This window comes from Ostrea edulis, chromosome 2, assembly GCF_947568905.1.
Source record: "Ostrea edulis chromosome 2, xbOstEdul1.1, whole genome shotgun sequence".
In the NCBI taxonomy this organism is placed as follows: Eukaryota; Metazoa; Mollusca; class Bivalvia; order Ostreida; family Ostreidae; genus Ostrea; species Ostrea edulis.
In genome coordinates, this window is record NC_079165.1 from 3,219,205 (window position 1) to 3,241,298 (window position 22,094).

Here is a 22,094-nt window from a genome sequence, read left to right on the forward strand (position 1 = left end):
TTCTGGAATGCTGGAATTTAAAGAAAATATTTCTCAACAACATTATTATGAGAGAAAGTGGAAAATGTTCTTGTTACTTTTTTTTTTTTCATGTATCTTTGCAAAATAGGTCTGGTGGCCAATTCATTGTAATCAGGAAATCTTTAAAACTCTAAAGCTCTTTTATATTCCCAACAAAATTTAATTCTCTTTTGAGTATTTTCTTTTTAGTATTTTCAATTGACATCCTAATTGAAATTGGGTTTTCTGCTGTTGATTTTCTTTCCTTTCAATGTAATATTTGCTTTCTGCATTACCAGTATGTTTTCAAAAGATTAAATATACCAAGCGTTTTGGCACACTTAAATCCCACACAACAATAGTTATACCTACATAGGATCAAATTATTTCCGAATAGATCTGGAGTACAGAAACAGCGGAGGCTTAAATGTTTTATCCTTAGTAATGGATTTATCTCCACATGCAAGGTTAAATTTTAAACCATATACACTGAAGTGCAACACCACAGAAAATCAAAATATACAGAAACTTTAAATCCTAGCACCTCAAACCTGATTTTTAATTCATGCTCATACTGTAGAGAATTGCAATACTAAGCATTACAGACATGCTTTTCTCAAAAAGGCTTTATTCTAAATGGTTGTCATTCAAATATACATGGAACTTGGATCACCAAAATGTCTAGACTAAAACCTTTTCATAACCAAACTTTCAGAAAAACTATATATGATTCAAAAAGAAGAATAGTAAACGATTTTCTTCATTTTTGATCTTCGTTATAAGATCTTGATTATGCGATAAAAGCATAAACAATACAATTCATTATGTCATGAACTGAACTAAATCAATATCTCTTGTTTTTAATGTTATAACGAAATTTCCAGCTTTCGGTTGATAAGAAATTCCATCTAATACATTTGATAACCCATGTTAGATAACATTACATTGTCAGTACATGGATCAATAACCCTTTTCTAGCATTGACTTAAATGTCACTTAGAGACATCAATTTGATCTGATCATGACCCAATCGGTGCCCAGAAAAACCATCTCTCCCCTTTAAACATCGACACGTTCCATCTTATGTCTGAATTCCAACAAAATCAGAAGGAGTAATTTAAATGCTAGTAAGAAAATAGAAAAGTAAATTCAATTTTGGCAGATTTAAATGGGAGCTGACTATAGGTGTTTATGGATTATAGACGGTGATCGCTGCCTGTGATCGCAGAGTTCACGGAGAACGGTTCTTGTTGAGGTGAGTTGTCACAGAAACAGTATGAAACCTGTGGGGGTGAGAACCTGGGGGTAGGGTTGACTATCTCAGACAGGAAATTATCAAACGAACAAACCAGGAAGGATTAACTGGGATATTTCATCTTGTAAGTAGTTTAGTATCCAAGTTCATAAAAACATTTTGTATCATTTACAAAAAGATTTTAATTCTCCTTTTACCATGTCTATTTTTCATGTTTGAATTTTTTTTGCAATAAATTTACATTGAGAACAGTTCAAATAGGAGAAATATACACAGTATTAATTGAATATATAAACTGACAGCTACGAATGTTTTCTGGTTGCCTAAAGATACGACATGTAGTAATATTTGATTAAATCTAACAATTTGTTTGCTCATCATGTTCTCAAAAAATCTCAAAGTAAACTGTCACAGACTTTATTTACTGGTAATGAAATATGTAAAGCTGGCAATATAGATTTGTTAGCACAGATCCTAACCATGTTATTTTAAACCAAAATCAATCCTAAAAGAGCACTCCAAGCAAATATACCAACATTTACAGATCATGTTTAATCACCACAGAAATATTGGCAGAAGTTGATCAGCCCTTTAGCCTGATAACACAAACATTCTATAAAACACAAAGTCTGTAATTGCTTTCCTTGTTCGGGTATTACAGAATATTGATGTAAACTTGGAGCAGGAAAAATGACAGATTCATCGTTGACACCCGGACGAATGAAATAATCAATGACAGTACCGTCTCACATGCCTAATTTGTGATCCAGCTGATTCAATAATGTTTACTGCGGAGGATTTATGGCTAATTTTCAGTTTTTAAACACAAAAACAATCTACAATGTATGTTCAAAAATTAATCCGAAAAAAAAAGATTTAAATGAATTCCGTTGAACTTACAGATAACAAGTTTGCCAGGTAGATCGAACTAGATGTGCTCAGTCTGGTGTTGAAAGATCTCACTCTCGACATTTCGTTATGGTTTTGATTTCACAGCATACCTCAAACCCCGACAGGAAATTGATGCATACCATAGACAAATTTTTTAGATGTCATTTACTGTCACAACCAAACCTGACATACATACTGCACACACATTACACTTGGCGGTGTATTCGTTTGAACACCTTTCACAGCAGGTCATCCACTAAATCTGGTTCATTACTAAATGCTTACATGTATGGTAAATGCCAATTGCAGTTGCAGTAGGCGCTAAATGAAATCCACGCTAATCAAGCAAAAACTTAATTTCCACCAAATGTTATACATGTTAAATACATTTACTATATATACTCTAGAGGCACACACAGACATGAGAAACATTCCTCCTGATAGTTGAAATCAAAGACATAAAAGTATCAACTTTATTATAGTGAACCCTTCTCATATTCGTATAACAGAGACTAATTCTTTATAATCCGTACTACTTAACTGAAACGGTTGCACTTATTTAAATATTCTCAGTCTACAAACATCCAACTCGTTTTAAAGCAACAATTTATCAAAACACAGTGAAAAGGATCCTCATAGACCAACTGAAATTTTCTAATACATTTTACTGTGTAAGTACAGGAATTTACATATTGTACATTATATTCATAGTGAAAAGATGGAGGAAACAGAGGAAACTCTGGCTGAACTGGTTGAGTCCAACTTCCTGAAGTGTTCCAGCTGTTGCCATGACTACCAGAGTCCTCGTCTGCTGCCCTGTCTCCACAGTCTGTGTGAAGAGTGCATCCAGAAGCTTCCTCGCCAAACCAGTTCTATAGCAGACGATCAGAAGTCATCAGAAAACCTTCCTAATGGAAACGTCATTGAACGCTTTTCCTGCCCAGTGTGTGTATCGTCAATCTCACTACCTGAAGGTGGAGGCGGAACCTTTCAAAGCAATGCATTCTTACAGGACTTGTGTCAGCTTTACAAGTATAAACACGATAAAGACAGAAAATGTGATTACTGTACATTTGCTGGTAAAACTGTCGATGCTGTTTCTTTATGTCTGAATTGTCATGACGACATGTGTGGTGATTGTCAAGAGGCTCACCATAAGACAAAGATCACCAGGAACCACCAAGTTGTGCCGTATGAGCAGATCAGAAATGGACTCTATGATCAAGACATCCGAGAACATCAATCATTAAAGTGTGAGGAACATGAAAACAATTCTCTGACTTCTTTCTGTACTGACTGTGAGGCACTTCTCTGTCCCAAGTGTCAAACTCCTGAACACGGAGGCCACAATGTTGTGGATCTTGATAACGCTTTGCCAAAGTATTCAAAACAAATAAAAGGCCTAATCTCCAGCATTAAGACCCGTCTTCCGTCCATACAGAATTACTGCGAGTTTTTAGAGAAGTACGCAGAGAATTTGGACCAGACGAAACAACAGCTTCTGACGGACACACAGACACAGGCCGACAGCTTGCATAGCATGATTGACGAGTGCAAGAACAAGCTCCAGCAAGAGATCAAAGAGACGTGTGAAACTGAGATGGATCAAGCCAAAGACAAGCTGAAGAATCTACAGGTCGCCTCGGGCTCCCTGCATAACAATGCTTACTTCCTAAACCAGCTGATGGCTCATGGGAAACCAGAAGAAGTTCTGGCAATGCACCGAGAAATCACAACCAGACTGACTCAACTCATTAAAATGCAACTAGATGGTCTTACATCCAAACTCAGGATTGGATTTCTCCCTGGAGCCAGCACTGAGCAGAATCTGCAGACCTTGTTCGGCAAGCTTTCAAATGACATGGTACCCATTGGCAAAAGCGAATCCACCCAGTTAGCAGGGGATGAGCTCAAAATCACCTCAATGCTACCCAATGTCAAAAACACTGCTGAATTCCTGCTAGCCTTTGATTCAGAGGGGACTGATGAGAACCGGGACATCTGGCCTACAGGAATGAGTGTCACCAAGAAGGACAATATAGTCATTGTGGACAGGGACAACAAAAAAATCAAAATCTTTGACTCAGTGGGAAAATTACTGAAGGAATTTACAGGAGAAAACGACAACAAAATCGGAATTCCTTTTGATGTCACAGTGCTAGAGAACGATACTGTAGCAGTGACAGACTATGAACAAGAAAACATAAAGGTTTTCACACAAGACGGAAACCACGTTCTCACTATATCTGGCTTCTTTAAACATCCCCGCGGAATAACGACCAACAGCAAGGGAGAGATTCTAGTCGTAGACTGTCGTCAGCAAAGAATTACAGTTCATGACCCTAGATCTGGCAACCTGATTAAGACGATAGAAGCTGAGGACCAGAAAGGAAACAAAGTCCTAGTCGACCCCTACTACATCTCCACAACTCACGAGGATAACATTCTAGTCACTGACACGGCTGCTCCGAACATTAAAGTGTTCAACATGGAGGGGCGATATATCGCAGAATATGGCACCTACGGAATCAAAGAGCAGCAGATTCTGCAACCATTTGGAATCTGTGTGGACGAATACGGATATATCTTTGTTGCCGATAATCAGAACCATCGCATTCATCTTCTGAACCCTGATGGAAAGCTGAACAAGTTTCTACTCACCAAAAGCAACAGTATATGGCACCCAATGGCTGTTAACATTTCAAAAAAGGGATTTTTCATGGTGTCAGAGGCATTAGGAAAAATTAGACTGTACAAGTATTTATAGACTTCCGTGTATAGCATCATGAAACTTAGGAACTACAAGAATTACCAATACCTAGTATATCAAATCACACAGTATACCATTTGATTCTTTGAAATCAAGCAACAAAATATATTGTATTGATTTACATGATGTAACATTAGAAAATTCAATTGTGTGATTTTGCGAATGAATCATTCACAGATTGGCACTGTATAGAATAAGGATTCTCTCCATCTAGAAGTTTCCCTCACAACGGCACTGGTTTTGGCAATCCTTAATGTACACTTTGTAGCCTCTTAAATAAATTTACATCAAACTGTATTAAAAGTTTTCTTTGCATGAGATTTCAAAAGGCATTGCAAGGCTCATTGCACCCCTCACTTCTATGCGAACCTTCTCTTCAGTGACCTGATATTAAATCTAGGTCACTTCTATGTGAACCTTCTCTTCAGTGACCTGATATTAAATCTAAGTCACCTCTTGATTCCAATAATATCCAATTTACAAGCAATGGCCACATGCAGTCAGTGCCCATTCACTGCAGCATATTTTTGTTGGGTATCTGGACAACCTACAGTTTATTCCAGTAATGGAAAGTTTCTTGCTTGGTTCCTAACACACTGACTCATTAACTTAAGAAAAGTCAAACCTTGGCATTTTATAAAATATTTCCTTTGACCTATATATTGTACCTCCTGGGAACAAAAAAGATAAACCTTATGATTGCTCTGTGGAGTTCTGACTACATTAATAAGACCATGAATCGCCCAGAAACCCTCCTTTCCCGTATGACAGAACAAAATGTCCCTACCTTTTTCTGATTTAGGTCCGGCTGGCTTCTCACTCGACATGAAGGCTCCAGAGAAATCGAAATCTTCCTCTTTCACACCTGTCGAGTCATCCTCCATCTCTATAAATGGAGCAGTGTCCTGGACATTGTTTCCAAGGTCAGTGGAATTGTTCTGACCTGTGAAAACGACAAATTATGAATGTTCATGTTAAATCACCATGTAAATTGTAACGAAAATTAATTTTATGACTACCTTTCATTCCTTTCTGAGCTACCTTCAATTGATTTTAATTTCTTAATGAATTACCAATTTTAACAGAAACTATCATAAAATGTCCCTAAAACAATTCCTAGTTAGCCTGAATTTACTATGCATTGTACACCCGTCTTTAAACAGACAACTTAGATATGATAGATCATGTTATATATGCAAGAATATATAAAGACTATGAGTAATTAGTAAAACTAAAATACATCCACCCATTTTTTCTGGACTCAAAAATATCATGTGCTATAGAAAGTACTGTTTTCTAATAAATATTTAAAAAATCCAAGTCCCATAACTCTGTAATGACAAAATCAATAAATCAGAAAATCATAAGGGTTCTTCCTCTTGCTAATCTTAGCACTACATTTAAATTCTATGATTTTTTAAAAAGTAATCTCAAGGTATTTATGCTATAGTCTTATCAATATCAAAAAATTGCAAGCCATAACTTCGAAAGGACAGAGTCCATAAATCTGAAAATCGAAAGGGGTCTTCCTCTGCCTAATTCGAGTATTATGTATAAATGTTATGAAAATTTTCTCAAGGAAACTTAAGTTATCACGTGCCATAGATGGACAATTGGATGAACAGAGAGAGTGATTACTATAGGACACCTGGTGGTGCCCTGATAATTTCACGAATATGATAGACATTGTTTTAATTGACTTTAAGAGAGGGAATCCTAGAGATGATATATGATGAAGCACTTTTTATTCAAATTGGTCCTTTTAAAGAATTTTATTGTTTACGATTTACGTGTATTTACTATTTATCAAAAAACAAATTTACCCATCTGTTGAACACCATTTAATCATGCATCTAAAAATACAAGGGCTATTCGATATGTAATGTGTATTGTACGATATCTCAAAAGCATTCGACTCAAATAGTGAAATAAACATTACATGTATGTGATGGAGCATTATCATGAAGTAGACAAACATGCCTAAATCCTGACACATGGCATCGTTAATGATAATGTTTCTTGAGCTTTTTTTTATTTAACATCTCGGTAATACCGACCTGTAACGCTTTTGCCCTTCGGCACCGGAATTTGTACAGCTATACCATCACATGAGAAGAATATGCAATAAAGAACCTTCTTTGTGCTTATGGTTCTTTTGACAATTGCAAGCCTTCTACTGTGTTTAGTTAGCCATATTTTGTTCCCAATTTTTCTTACTGGTTCAAAACAGTGAACCCAAGTTTCGTCACCAGTAGAAACAATGTTTGCAAATTGTCTTTGATTGACTTTGGGAAATATTTTGAGCAATTGCTTAGCGGTTTGTACTCGTACCCGTTTTTGGTCATCTGTCAATATATGCGGTATCCATCTGGTAGAAATCTTTCATACTTTCAAAATACGCTTGAAAATTAAATGCACCGGCGATAGCAATATGCCAACAGCTTTGGCAATATCACGAATTGTGTATCTGCCATCACTTTCAATTATTTCCCTGACTTTTGAGACATTTGCCTTGCCTGTTACAGTCACAGGTCAGCCAGATTTTGCTGCATCTTTGACGGACTCTGTGCCAGACAGATATTTCTTTCTCCACCTACGAACTATCTCATAAGATACCTTATCAGACCCATAAATTTCCCCCAATTCAGTAAAAATCTGCATTACCGAATGACAGAGTTTTGTGCAAACTTTTATTTAAGCTCTAATTTCTTCAATACTTTCAACCCGTTTCCCAACCATTTTTACAACTGGTCAACGACTGGCTCAATTGAAATGACTATATTGTAAGTTTAAAACTATGTGGAGCTGAAGGCTCATGTTTATACCATTGGAAAGGAATTGAATAGAGCTATTCAAGAGTATCATCATCCATGAAATCGTGCAAAGCGTTATCGTGCTGTGGTACAATACACATTACATATCGAACAGCCTTCGTATATATCTAAAATAAATACCGTACAGTGCAAATTTGTCAATATTCCAGTCTTTAATATTTCAAGATAGTGTACACATGATTTATAAATAAACTACATTCAGTATCTGGTAGGCTGTGTTTGATTCATGGTGGAAAACAACATTGCTATACATGTATATTTTGCACACAATTCATTAATATGGTATTTGGAATGCTAAAAAAAAATTCTGTTGCAAATATAAGGATAAGACAAGTGTGAATTATTACCAAACTTCCTAGCTTGCTTTCTATATTACCACACACTGCCTTGCTTGCTTTCTATATTACCACATACTGCTTAGCTTGCTTTCTATATTACCACATACTGCTTAGCTTGCTTTCTATATTATCACATACTGCCTAGCTTGCTTTCTATATTACCACATACTGCTTAGCTTGCTTTCTATATTACCACATACTGCTTAGCTTGCTTTCTATATTACCACATACTGCCTAGCTTGCTTTCTATATTACCACATACTGCTTAGCTTGCTTTCTATATTACCACACACTGCCCTGCTTGCTTTCTATATTACCACATACTGCTTAGCTTGCTTTCTATATTACCACATACTGCTTAGCTTGCTTTCTATATTACCACACACTGCCCTGCTTGCTTTCTATATTACCACATACTGCTTAGCTTGCTTTCTATATTACCACATACTGCCTAGCTTGCTTTCTATATTACCACATACTGCCTAGCTTGTTCTTTAATCGATTACTTACTTTCTGTACTCATATCATACAGGTTTTGTAGACTGTCATTTTTAATATCAGCATTTTCTGTTTCCCCTTCATCCTCATCAAATGCTATCAACCTGAAAAAGATGGCAGTCATTATCTACATTCATGGCCAGTTCTGTTAAACTACAGATAGAAATATAACAATAAATGTATCTAATGTACATATAATACATTGAACTATGGTATGCTAATGATTCTGATGAAACACAAGCCATTACAGACTCAATCATACAGTTATACGGATACTTATTCCTACAATGCTTGTACTATAGCAATGTTGATCATAAAAAGAAGTTTACATTTAGTATGAGTATAGAAGTGCATCTACAGGGCATCTGTCTTCTGTGTAGGAAGAAAACAAAGATTACAATCCTACTGTGTAGGAAGAAAACAAAGATTACAATCTTACTGTGTAGGAAGAAAACAAAGATTACAATCTTACTGTGTAGGAAGAAAACAAAGACTACAATCCTACTGTGTAGGAAGAAAACAAAGACTACAATTCTACAAAGAGAGAGATCTCCCTCATCTTTCCGTTAGCTGTTCCTCACTCTGTGTGTAGCGTATTTTATTTTTGTCCACTTGATACAAATATCAACATATTCCAAACTATAATGCAGCAACGACTGGCCTAATTCACTATGATTTCATAATTAAGTCAAATGAGCCATCCTGATGCTTAAATAGGTACACACAGAATTTAGTATTAAGAGATCTGCTAAAATAGGTACACACAGAATTTAGCATTAATAGTTCTGCTAAAATAGGTACACACAGAATTTAACATTAATAGTTCTGCTAAAATAGGCACACACAGAATTTAGCATTAATAGTTCTGCTAAAATAGGCATACACAGAATTTAGCATTATCAGATCTGTTAAAATATGTACACACAAAATTTAGCATTAAGAGATCTGCTAAAACAGATACACACAGAATTTCACACTGAGATTCCCACTAAAAGTAATACACAAAGATTTTAAGAATTTAGCACGGTGAATCCTGCTAAAATAGGTACACACAGAATTTGTGAGTCCCACTACAATGTGAGTCCTACTACATGTGCTACCTTGTGATAAAAAATCTAACAGTAAGGTTAGTATTGTGTTAATTACAAACACAGACTCTGAGGTACCTAGTCTCTTCACCATCACTGGATTCTAAACATGCTTCCTGTTGTAGAGAAGGGAGACTACTCTCCTCAGTGTAAGCTCTCTGTGCTACATTAAAACTTTGCTGCTTCTTTCCCTCTTCTTGGTAAAAATGTCCACATTCGGGACATATTCCTTCACTTAAATGTAGGAATTTTTAAAATTTAATCTTCACTTAAATGTAGGAATTTTTAAATCTATTCTTCACTTAAAAGTACGAATTTAAATTTAATCTTCACTTTTAAATCTATTCGTCACTTAAAAGTACGAATATTTAAATTTAATCTTCTCTTCAATGTAGGAATTCTTAAATTTATTCTTCACTTAAATGTAGGAATTTTGAATTTAATTTTTACTTAAATGTAAGAATGTTTTAAAAATATTTAATCTTAGGTCTTCTTTTTTCTTCAAATAGTAACACTAATTTACTCTTACTTTAGTTATTTCTGTTTTCTGTTAAAATGTCTACACACACAAAATTTGACAGTAATAAGGAAAACCAGTGATGGAGAGTGACGAATATATTACCTATCGTCTTCCAGGTAAGATGAACTGGACATGGGGTTATCAGAATCTTCTCTCGACCTTCTATCCATGCATTTTTCACAGCTTCACAAATACAGACACAAAACAACATAAGCACAACATAATAAAACACTACAAAGCAACTATATAATAGGAAAAAAAATTCTTCTACTGCAACAAATGAAAGTACATGTAAATATATCTTATGTGAAAACTAATTCATGCAAGAAACATGTTATTCAATCTGACAAAAGTACAGACCTATATTATTATATATATAGGTCTGTACTTTAGTCAGATTGATGTGATATTTATCTTGTTTCATAAGGAGATAAGCAAAGAGTCTTCCTAATTATGTACATAAGTACAGAGATTTATTTATGGATATACAGTAGAACCTGGTTACAGTGAACACAGTTACAATAAATCTACACTTACAGTAAAACACAGATACAGCAAACACACTTACAACGAGTTCAAGCTTACAGTGAAGTGATTTTCATTCCCTGTAGTTTTAAAACATATTTTGAACTTAATGGATATAATGAACTACATCTTTAATGAATTTAAATTGTTCATTTCCCAGCACTTTGTTATAAATGTGTTTTACTGTATACAGGTTTTTACACTACATTCATTTTCTCAATGTAGCATTTGGGGGGGGGGGGGGGGGGGGGAGTACAACTTTTTTTAGTGTGTAGTTTATGTATGTTGTATATTTCTATGAAATATTATTTACCATTACCTATTTACAAATTAATTTAATTAATCTTGTACAAGTATGTTTTATTGGTTAAGACCAATGAGCAGTAAATCTAATATATGAACAATAAACAAGCCCCAAGTCTTGCCCTGCAGCCGCAGGCATTTAATTAATACACAACACTTCTCCTCTGACACTGATTGGTCTATTACTACAGCAGCATACTACAAAACACCCAATGACACTCATGCACACAACTCACTTGCTGGGATCAAAATCCTCCTCTGTGTCTCTCTCTGCTGGTTCTGACTTGGAGGTCTCCTCCGACAACTTTTTGCTTGGCTCAGCAAGTTCCTACCAAATAAAAAACAGTGTGTTCATTTTTACATGTTCAGGTTTTTTCATGCAGTACAGCGCTCATTAGAATTTTAATCTTTCAATCTTTCACCTTTATAATGTTAAATTCGTAATATTGGTATCCTTTAAAGCTCTCTGCCACCGCTGTCATGGTGCGCGAGGTTTTCTCCCAGAAGTGGAGCAATGTGGACTGGTAGTTGGCAAGGACGTGTGAGAACATGTTACAACGAGAGGCGGCCAGTAGATCCACCTTCTGCATCACGTCCAACTTCAGCTTGTCAAACTTGGCCTTCGTCTTCCTCACCTGGGCCTGAACCTAACAGTGAAGGAATATCATATAGAGCAGTGGCTAATTGTCTTACAGGACAGTGCCCCATTGTCTGTTTCACATTTTTATCTTTTACTTATTTAAACTATCATCTACTCTGTGTACATTTTGTAATAATTATGCACCTGTATCTTTATAAACAATAGATCCACAGATTTCCTAAATCATTACATGAATTATGTCTGAATGGAAAAAAATCAAATAAATTTCAACATAAAACTGTTCCTCAATATTTAACAAAATTTAAATGTTCATTATTTTTTAATCCCCCTACTTTGACCTACTTTAATTTTCTGTATTTTTGTACATCACAGCCTTCAACCTACTTTAATGCTACATGTATGTACTTTTGTAGACCTTAGCCCTGGACCTACTTTTCGGAACTTTTCTAACTGTTTGTACGTGTCAGGATCGAGTTCCTCGGACACGTTCTTCATCCACAGAAGAGCTCCCCTGTACTCCGTCCTAGCAGCCTCCATTCTATTTATAGTCATGAGTGTGTCAGATATGGCACGATATCGGAATGTTTCTACTTCCTGGTACAGTCGAACTAGAGGCACTCTCAATGACAACCTGAGCAAGAAATAAAGAATAAAACATAAGCCCTGAACATTTCAGCATCAATAATTATACCTACCTATTTAAACAATGTATAAATAAAAGACATTAGTGCTTGCAAAACACTTCAGTACAATAACAAGACATTATAGCGTCATAATAGAACAAACTGGGAATTTTCTTTCATGTCAACAAATGGCATTTGTTTTGAAAACACTGAATAAACATATCTTAAAAATAAATAAGTATTCATTGTTTATAGTTTTACAAATGAACACCATTTTATTGACCAACTTTCTATTTAGGATGAAGTAGGAAAAATAAAAAAGTCAACTCGAACATTTCATTCAAAGGAAATTACAGGTAACTCTCGAATTATCGCCACTCAATTCATCGCCATTTTCGTTATAATGCCACATTTTTCTAGGAACATTTTTCCTGTTACTTAAAACTCTCGTTAAAATGCCAAATTCGCTATCACCATTTGCCACATTACAAAAGTCCATTTCAACGTATTAATTATCTCGATAAACCGCCATAGGTGCACATGGTCAGTGAAGCAGTAAATTGGTCATTATCGATCTCCGGCGTACACTTGGACAGAAGGATCCCAGTAATTGCTGTATTGAATAAACAAGAAAATTACTCGAGATGAACTGTAATCAAGTTCTTTATACATCATAGAAACACATTTCAATTTAGCTATGGCTTCGCCACGAAAGAGGCGACATCTTAGCAGCAAAGGATGCAATTCTTGTCAACCCTGACCCAATCTCTAAAGGCTCACCTGCCAGGAAACGGCACTGCAGTGCACTCAATACTGACTTAGAAAAGGCATTGTTTATGTGGTTTACGCAAGTCAGGACAAAAAAAAAACATTCCTGTTACTGGGGATATGATAATTGAAAAGGGAAAACAGTATGGTGCAGAGCTAGGAATATCCAATTTCAAATATTCTGAAGGGTGGCTAACACGTTTCAAACAACATCATGGAATTTCTTCCAGAATTATAAGCGGTGAAAGTGCCGGAATTGATGTGAGTTTGATTACTGATGGCCGGAAAGAGGCAATAGAAGTAATGAAAAATTATGATTTGAAAGATATTTATAACATAGACGAGAAAGGATTGTTTACCGAATGTTACCCGATCGCTCACTTACATAAGTATTGTAAATAGAGGAAAGATAACTCTTACATATAAAAGAACGGTAACTATATTTCTTCAAGATGGCAGTAATTCAATTCATCGCCAAATTCGTTATAATGCCATAATTTCATAAGAACAAAATGTGGCGGTTTATCGAGAGTTGACTGTACGTGCCTCAAGATGAGGTAAACTAGTACCTTTGTTGAGCAGCAAAACTTTGTGATTTTCCAACAGCAGCCATCATCTTCCCTGCTCTTGTCTTGTCCAGATTACTTTGGGATTTCAAAAACCTCCCTGTGGAATTCTCTTCTTGTGATAATACTAACAATAAAATCACAAATATTAAAAGGATGTTTTCAAAATTATTATGGACAGAAGAATTTGTTGTACACTAAACAATATTTTTCCATTAAGAGCTATCACAGATATTGTGAAAAACATGGTTTAAAAATCAAAACATTTTGCTTTGTTTATGGTGTAATCAAAATGTGAAAATCCGCGACAATTCTCGCTATATAAAAATGTGTAAGTCCACAGCGGACTAGAACTGTACATACCACACAACCTGTCCTGGTATTTCTCTAAAACTCTCAATAACAACATGGATGATTTCTGGATTGCTCGAAATACCTATAACATGAAACCAGACATTGAGACAAAAATGTACAACATTTAACCTACTGTAAGAATACAGTACAGATAGAAGTAATTGAGTCCTGGGCTGTGTTCAAGATCGTAGCGGCTAGCCTAGGAGCTAGGTATGGTGGCTGATTTGTGCTATTTTACAATGTGTTGTGTTTTGGTTAATTTGAGGTGAAAAGTAGCTAATAATATCATTTTGTCGTCTTTTCGTTATTTTAGGTCGAAAAGTTGCTAAATATCGTTTTGTTGTCGTTTCGCCTCGAAATAACAAAAAGGCGTAAAATGGTAGAAATCAGCCACCATATCTAGCCGCTCTGATCTTGAGTCCTTATAATCTGTTACCACAAATGAATTTCAACACCATGAAATTGACTGACCTCTAATTTGGAGTCCAGTTCGGAGTCGGAGGCCACCACATGCTCATCTTCTTTCTTGCCCAGCTTCTGTATGACAGCTTGTTTCGTGGTCCAAAAAGTCTCCTTCATTTTATGGAAAGTCGAGGTTTCCGTTCTTTCCACCCACTTATCATAATTGGGCCCCGAATAGCCCTGGGTCCTAAAAGTCAAATGCATTTTATACACAAGATATTTATGAGTGTAAGGAAAATACTTCATACAGAAGTTTCCTTCACCTTTTTTCAAATCTACACAAAGTCAAGACAAGAGTGAAACTAAAACTATCCTAGTTAGTAGCTGGACCGATACCCTCTGAGTCCCCCATGCGCAAAACTAGAACTATCCTAATTATACTAATATATCCCCCCCCCTCACCGATCACAATAGAAACTAGAACTATCCTAATTATACTGATATATCCCCCCCTCACCGATCACAATAGAAACTAGAACTATCCTAATTATACTGATATATCCACCCCTCACCGATCACAATAGAAACTAGAACTATCCTAATTATACTGATATATCCCCCCTCACCGATCACAATAGAAACTAGAACTATCCTAATTATACTGATATATCCACCCCTCACCGATCACAATAGAAACTAGAACTATCCTAATTATACTGATATATCCCCCCTCCACCATTGATCACAATAGAAACTAGAACTACCCTAATTATACTGATATACCCTACCCCCCCCCTCCCTCCACCGATCACAATAGAAACTGGAACTATCCTAATTATACTGATATATCCCTCCCTCACCGATCACAATAGAAACTAGAACTATCCTAATTATACTGATATATCCCCCCTCACCGATCACAATAGAAACTAGAACTATCCTAATTATACTGATATATCCACACACACACACACCCCCCCTCACCGATCACAATAGAAACTAGAACTATCCTAATTATATTGATATATCCCCCCTCACCGATCACAATAGAAACTAGAACTATCCTAATTATACTGATATATCCACCCTCCACCATTGATCACAATAGAAACTAGAACTATCCTAATTATACTGATATATCCACCCCTCACCGATCACAATAGAAACTAGAACTATCCTAATTATACTGATATATCCACCCTCACCGATCACAATAGAAACTAGAACTATCCTAATTATACTGATATATCCACCCACCACCACTGATCACAATAGAAACTAAAAGTATCCTAATTATACTAATATACCCCCCCCCCTCACCGATCACAATAGAAACTAGAACTATCCTAATTATACTGATATATCCACCCACCACCACTGATCACAATAGAAACTAAAAGTATCCTAATTATACTAATATACCCCCCCCCCCTCACCGATCACAATAGAAACTAAAAGTATCCTAATTATACTAATATACCCCCCCCCCCCCTCACCGATCACAATAGAAACTAGAAGTATCCTAATTATACTAATATACCCCCAACCAACCGATCACAATAGAAACTAGAACTATCCTAATTATACTAATATACCCCCCCCCCTCACCGATCACAATAGAAACTAGAACTATCCTAATTATACTGATATATCCCCCCAACATCAATCACAAATAAAGCTATCCCACTCATATTGATCACAATTGCAGTGAGGCAGAGATCTAAGTAGTGGATGGAAGAAGATGTATTATGCTTCTTTGACAATTATATACTAAGAAGGAAAATCAATTGTGACACGGAATCCAATTTCTTAGTTTGAAGTCTACTTTGCTTGACCTTTGACCCTAAAGTAGAGAAAGATTTGTGTGTGAAATTTTGTGATTTCATGTGAAATCAAAACTAATTTACGGTCCTGAAACTGTTGTCATATATCACTGTCCAGTTTACTTAACCTGTGACCTTTTGACCTCAAAATCAATTGTTGCCATTCTCATCCTATTAAGACAAGTCTTTATAATATATGGTGACTTCATATAAAACCATTTTCCTTTATATCAGTATCCAGTGGGCTTAACCTTTGACCTTTTGATACCAAAATCAAATAATAAGGAAACATCCTCATTCCATGACGAATAAGTGTGTTCAGTATGGTGACTATGAATAAACTAGGAAATCATTTTTGGCCCGAAAATCCATTTTCCAAAACAAGTATCAGAGTCCAGTTTGCTTGACCTTAGAAATTTTGACCTAAGAATTTGCTTACAGTACTCTAGATGACAAGGAAAGTCAATTTATGCCCTGAAACAAATCGGTCTACATACATACAGATGGACAACCAATGTTTTTTTTATTTCATTGATGTGTATCTAGTAGCCTGTAACTTTACATGTATATTTTAAGTCGTTATATAATGTCCATACCATATCAATCATTCTACATAAACCAAGATAACAAAAGTAAATGTGTGTTTTGGAGTTTAAAAACCTCATACAGATCAAATGAGTGGCCGGTCTACTTACGTCATCCTGTCACCTCAACAGCTTCTTTATGTCAGCCTGCAAATAAAAAAAATTGATCAACAACATAAGAAAAGCCAATTTCAGCATTTAAAGCTGGCAAAGAGAAACACTGTTATTTGTTCAGTTTTTCCTCTCTATGTATATAAGATACAGTCAACACTAGCCCACTACAATGCTGTGTCATAGCCGGTGAAACATTGATCAGCCTCTCTATGTATATAAGATACAGTCAACACTAGCCCACTACAATGCTGTGTCATAGCCGGTGAAACATTGATCAGCCTCTCTATGTATATAAGATACAGTCAACACTAGCCCACTACAATGCTGTGTCATAGCCGGTGAAACATTGATCAGCCTCTCTATGTATATAAGATACAGTCAACACTAGCCCACTACAATGCTGTGTCATAGCCGGTGAAACATTGATCAGCCTCTCTATGTATATAAGATACAGTCAACACTAGCCCACTACAATGCTGTGTCATAGCCGGTGAAACATTGATCAGCCTCTCTATGTATATAAGATACAGTCAACACTAGCCCACTACAATGCTGTGTCATAGCCGGTGAAACATTGATCAGCCTCTCTATGTATATAAGATACAGTCAACACTAGCCCACTACAATGCTGTGTCATAGCCGGTGAAACATTGATCAGACCAGCATATGAATTCAGGTGCATATTGTTAAATGTGTATATTTTATTGTCAATGAACACCTAAGGAGTATTTGCACAAAAAAACAACCAGTCACTAATATAGTACAATGTGCATCTGTAATTCACTTCAAAACTTACCAACATAAAGCTACATTCATCCCTCATCCATTCTCACTGAGCCTCCAACCCCTCCCTCCGGGAAAAACCGGTGTATTTACAATTAATTCAGGATAAGCTAGATCGTCATAGACATACTGCAGTGAGAATAGCTGTTACAGTATACATCATATAACCAAAACCCTTGGAAGTCTATTGTCACACCCACCAGCAAATTAATCCCACCAAGCCCATGTTTCCACTCACTGACAGAGAAAGTAACAGTCATGTGTCAATATCAGCCCACTGCTGAAACAATTTTTTGGAAAAAGGGGATAAAAAAGGAATAGAACAAGGGGTGAGGTGCTGGTAATTTTTACCTGCACTGACAGATCTATTTGACAATGCTATTAACAAATGGCTGAGATGGGACAAACAAGTATATAAAACATGAACAAGATTGAAAACAATGTGTGTTTGTGGAAACCCTGATGCCTCCATATGACAGCAAAGAAATAGTAGTACCCAAAGATAGACCTTGTCACAAGGGATACACATGTGAAATATGAAAGCCATATCACTAACCATTCAAAAGCTATGGCCACGGATAAAGTTTCTCAAAACTAGGTCAAACCCCAGGCCAAGGTCACAAGATCAAAAAATTTGGAATCAAAGAAAGGTCATGTCACAATTAAGGTTGAAGGAATACACAATTGAAATATGAAAGCTCTATTCAAAAGTTATGACCAAGGTTAAAGTATTTCAAAAGTAAATCAATCCCCTATGTCAAGGTCACTTGGTTAAAAAAGAAAGGAATACACATGAGAAATATGAAAGCCCTATCACCATCTATTCAAAAGCTATGGCCAAGTTTAAAGTTTTTGTGGACGAACAAACAGACACACCAAAAACTAAACTGATGAATATCCGATTACAGGGGCATAAAACAATCATAAAAATATTCATCATGTAACTCCATTATATCCAGTGTCTATCAAATGTATGAGATTCAAATTATTGAGAGAATTTAAAATGGAACAAACAAGCACTCTAGTACAGTAGAAAAATTGCAACGGGTCATTAAGTGTAAAAATTCCACAGAATGAAAGATTTTCATCGACTCAAGATGAAAACTGTGCAATGCAGAATTATTCCCCAGCCCACAAAATGACACCATGTACAATGTGCTAAACGAACACTAGAATAACAGGGGGAAGAGGAGGGGTAGGGGGCTGTCACCATGTTTTGCATCACCTATAGCATACTAAGAAATTGAAACATGAAACTCAACACGAGTAGTTGCTATTCAGATGCAAGAAAACCAGAGGTTTGTATTGCCTGTTGTTCAAAACAGTTAGAACCACCACTTTTTCATTTGTATTATGCCATCAAAATAAAGACTGTGACATCACATCCATCGGCTTTCCCTGGCTAAGATTGATATCATATTTCATTATACATTGGGCCGACTCATTTCCAATCAATAGGACAGGCTAGATCACACAGGGGGTCATAAGACTGTCAAGATGTAATCCACACAAGTTTAAAATCTCAGGTTAATGAGATATAAAAATGGATGATCAAAAGGATTATGGGAGATTTTTCTCATGACAATATTGAAAATTCACTGGGCGCGTGGGTAGACTCTAATTTTCTCAGTCCTAATCTTAGATCTTGCTACACTGGCTGTAGGGAACTATTTATTACTTTTAAAGTGAATAATTTCATCAAAAGGAGAATATGTTTGAGGGGAAGAATAACAAGTATCAGTATCAAATTTTGTCAATATATCATTCACTGTACACAGAGTTTAAGATTATCCACAACATGAACTCCAGGACAATGAAGATTAAATTTTCACATGAAAAATATCACTGTTTTAGTGAACAACGTTGTCCATGGGCCTCTTGTAGTAAACGAAAAATAACACTGGTATATTAAATTAATCTAATAATGATGATGCTGTTTCATTCACCAAACACATATTACATAGTATGGTAGAGAGCAGAGATTTAGATTTCTGAAACACAGTAAAATTTGAACGAAATGATAGAGTAATAAAAACAACATAGAGACTTGAGCAAGTCTAATTATTACCCAATATTAAGTTAACGCCCCCAGCGCTTTTGCTGATGAAATGGCCGACTCAGAAGTTTATTAAGGAAAACACCGATTTCCAATAATAGACTGGCGTGTTATTTTTAAATATAAGGCCAACCTTTTCAATGTTTCGTTAACCAAGATAAATAACTGCTGCAGTTTAGCATTACTGACATTTATATAAGTCATTCTTTAATCAATAAACCATGTTCCTATGTGGAATGATGACCAGTGCAATATTTTCATAGGTCCATTCATATCACACATATGTATGGCATTACTTAGCTCACTGTCTTTTTCTGACATGGCTGCAGCACCTATATTAGATTTCATCAGTTTATTTGCCTTTGGTTGATAATTCGAGTGTTTAGCTTTGCCTAAATAGCATATGACAGTTGTTACATGAGTTTTTATATTTTCCTCCCTTGACCTATTTTTACTTACTACATGCTGTGCATTTGTGCCCCTTTTCTTGTAGTATTTGTTAAGCTTTTCATCAGCCACATTACAGTTTGAAAATCCTGTGCACACAGGAACAGGTTAGTGTTAACAAAGGGAACTGCAGTGATCTCAGAATAAATTCCTTATCTTTAAGTCGTAATTTGCAAATATTGGAAGAGAAAATGACTAATATTTGTTAAAATATATGTATCCTGATTAATGGTAAGCCACCCGTCAATCATACTTTTAACAATAGATCTTCGGTGGATTGACATCTGCAGAGACTGTGCTCTACTTCTACCTGAGTAAGGTTGTTTTGATAACAATAACAGCCAAAAATACCAGTATTCTTTAGATCTTGAGGAAGCCCAGTATACCAGAGTTATGATTGCACTGACCTGTACATAACTGCTATTTTCTCATAATTCAAATTTTAAAAAAAGTCCCTCTGAACAATGCAATTCATTATTTTCTTGCCTACATGTATTAAAAATTACACAATCAGAAATAAAACACATCAAACAATAATTTGCACATGAATTCCTAAAATGTAAAATTCACTGAGCCATTGGGAGAGAGAAAGATGAAGGGGTGTAGACTGTTTGTCAGCTACTGTTAGGGATATCACCATTATACAAACACTATGACCACAGAAACTCTACAGACCACCCTGAGACACTTCCTGTGTATATCAAAAGTATACACAACAGCATGATCTATTAGTCAGGTAAAAAGTAATAAGGCAAGTAGATAAGCTCTGCCCACAACCTGTGATCCAGGAAGAAACCATACAGTATTTGGGGGGGGGGGGGGGGGGGTCTTTAAGAAATTCAAAACACAATAGCTCCAGATGCCACTTTATACTTTTTCTGTATGAATTAAAGTGACACAATTTAGATAGACTTGAACTACATGTAGTAGTCATGTACATTGCAAGGTGTTAAAGTTTTGGACAGAATGACCACAGGGGCTAAGCCCGTTTTTTGGGGCTCGAACCCTGTGATACCATAAATATAGAAAGGGGTCTAACTCTGACACACATAAAAAACTAACCACTCGCTTCAAATGCCTAAAAAATCTTAAACTAGGTAAGCTATGCGTAGTTTGTCGTTTTCCTTGCATAGATTAATGTTTTAACTACTTGCATGCCAAATTTCAAGTAACTGGTTCTTAAAATAACAAAGATATACGTCATCGTTCTCTCGATTTCACTTGTTTATTTTTAGTAGGACATTTACCGGTCCAGGTCACAGAGTCGTTTCTCGCCTATGACAGCAGCGAAATTCAGACTAGTATGGAAGATTTCGGACCTGTCAATTAAAATTTCACATCAATTATACGCTACTTCCTTCCTCATATTTTAATAATGTTCTTCGTGTAGACGTTACAGGATTTATTTTTCCTCAGCAGCATCAACTGTTGATAAGATCTGCCATTTTAATGAATACACTAAATACCCGAATTGTCTAAAACTTTAAAGAAGGGGAAAATGGGTAATAATAATCTAAATGAAATAGAATAAACAAAAAAAAAACAATTATAAAAGCCAAGAAATAATGTTCAATTTCCTTCTCCAAGTGCAATATCACAAGAATTATGTTTTGATCAGTTTTAAGGTATTTGAGATTGTAAGTCTATCGGGTATTTAGATTTTTTAGGCATTTGAAGCGAGTGGTTAGTTTTTTATGTGTGTCAGAGTTAGACCCCTTTCTATATTTATGGTATCACAGGGTTCGGGCCCAAAACGGGCTTAGCCCCTGTGAGAATGACAGAAAGGACAAACACAATGTGCCCATGATCTTTGCTTGTAGCTATAAAAACCCATATAAAATTCTAACACATTCCCTCCAATCAATAACTCAATTTCAATTTGCAATAATTTAAAAAACTCATATTTAGGCCTAATGCATTACAATGTAAAGAACTATGAAGCACTTTTAAG

The 22,094-nt window shown here is 35.8% G+C and overlaps 2 protein-coding genes across 5 annotated transcripts in view; one reads left to right on the forward strand and one right to left on the reverse strand.

The window, feature by feature from the left end:
- The window catches only part of LOC125680275 (islet cell autoantigen 1-like), a 31,638-nt gene that overhangs the window by 7,368 nt on the left and 2,176 nt on the right, over window positions 1-22,094 (reverse strand). The window contains exons 2-12 of one of the 3 annotated variants that reach the window (XM_048919725.2): window positions 16,855-16,890; window positions 14,406-14,583; window positions 13,944-14,016; window positions 13,584-13,707; window positions 12,056-12,254; window positions 11,445-11,669; window positions 11,259-11,350; window positions 10,297-10,377; window positions 9,753-9,908; window positions 8,599-8,690; window positions 5,704-5,859 (exon numbers count right to left, since the gene is read on the reverse strand). In XM_048919725.2, coding sequence (XP_048775682.2) covers window positions 5,704-5,859; window positions 8,599-8,690; window positions 9,753-9,908; window positions 10,297-10,377; window positions 11,259-11,350; window positions 11,445-11,669; window positions 12,056-12,254; window positions 13,584-13,707; window positions 13,944-14,016; window positions 14,406-14,583; window positions 16,855-16,859 — 1,381 coding nt within the window. In that variant the 5' untranslated portion in view covers window positions 16,860-16,890. The remainder of the gene's footprint in view (window positions 1-5,703; window positions 5,860-8,598; window positions 8,691-9,752; window positions 9,909-10,296; window positions 10,378-11,258; window positions 11,351-11,444; window positions 11,670-12,055; window positions 12,255-13,583; window positions 13,708-13,943; window positions 14,017-14,405; window positions 14,584-16,854; window positions 16,891-22,094) is intronic. The other 2 variants (XM_048919726.2, XM_048919727.2) reach the window with 2 other exon arrangements.
- Window positions 1,018-5,213, forward strand: LOC125680274 (E3 ubiquitin-protein ligase TRIM71-like). 2 transcript variants are annotated; one of them, XM_048919724.2, is made up of 2 exons: window positions 1,018-1,255; window positions 2,858-5,213. In XM_048919724.2, exon 2 carries the CDS (start codon window positions 2,865-2,867, stop codon window positions 4,911-4,913), a length of 2,049 nt encoding a protein of 682 aa, XP_048775681.2. In that variant the 5' UTR covers window positions 1,018-1,255; window positions 2,858-2,864; the 3' UTR covers window positions 4,914-5,213. The 2 variants fall into 2 exon arrangements, with proteins under 2 accessions (XP_048775681.2, XP_048775680.2); XM_048919723.2 differs by having other exon boundaries at window positions 1,077-1,379.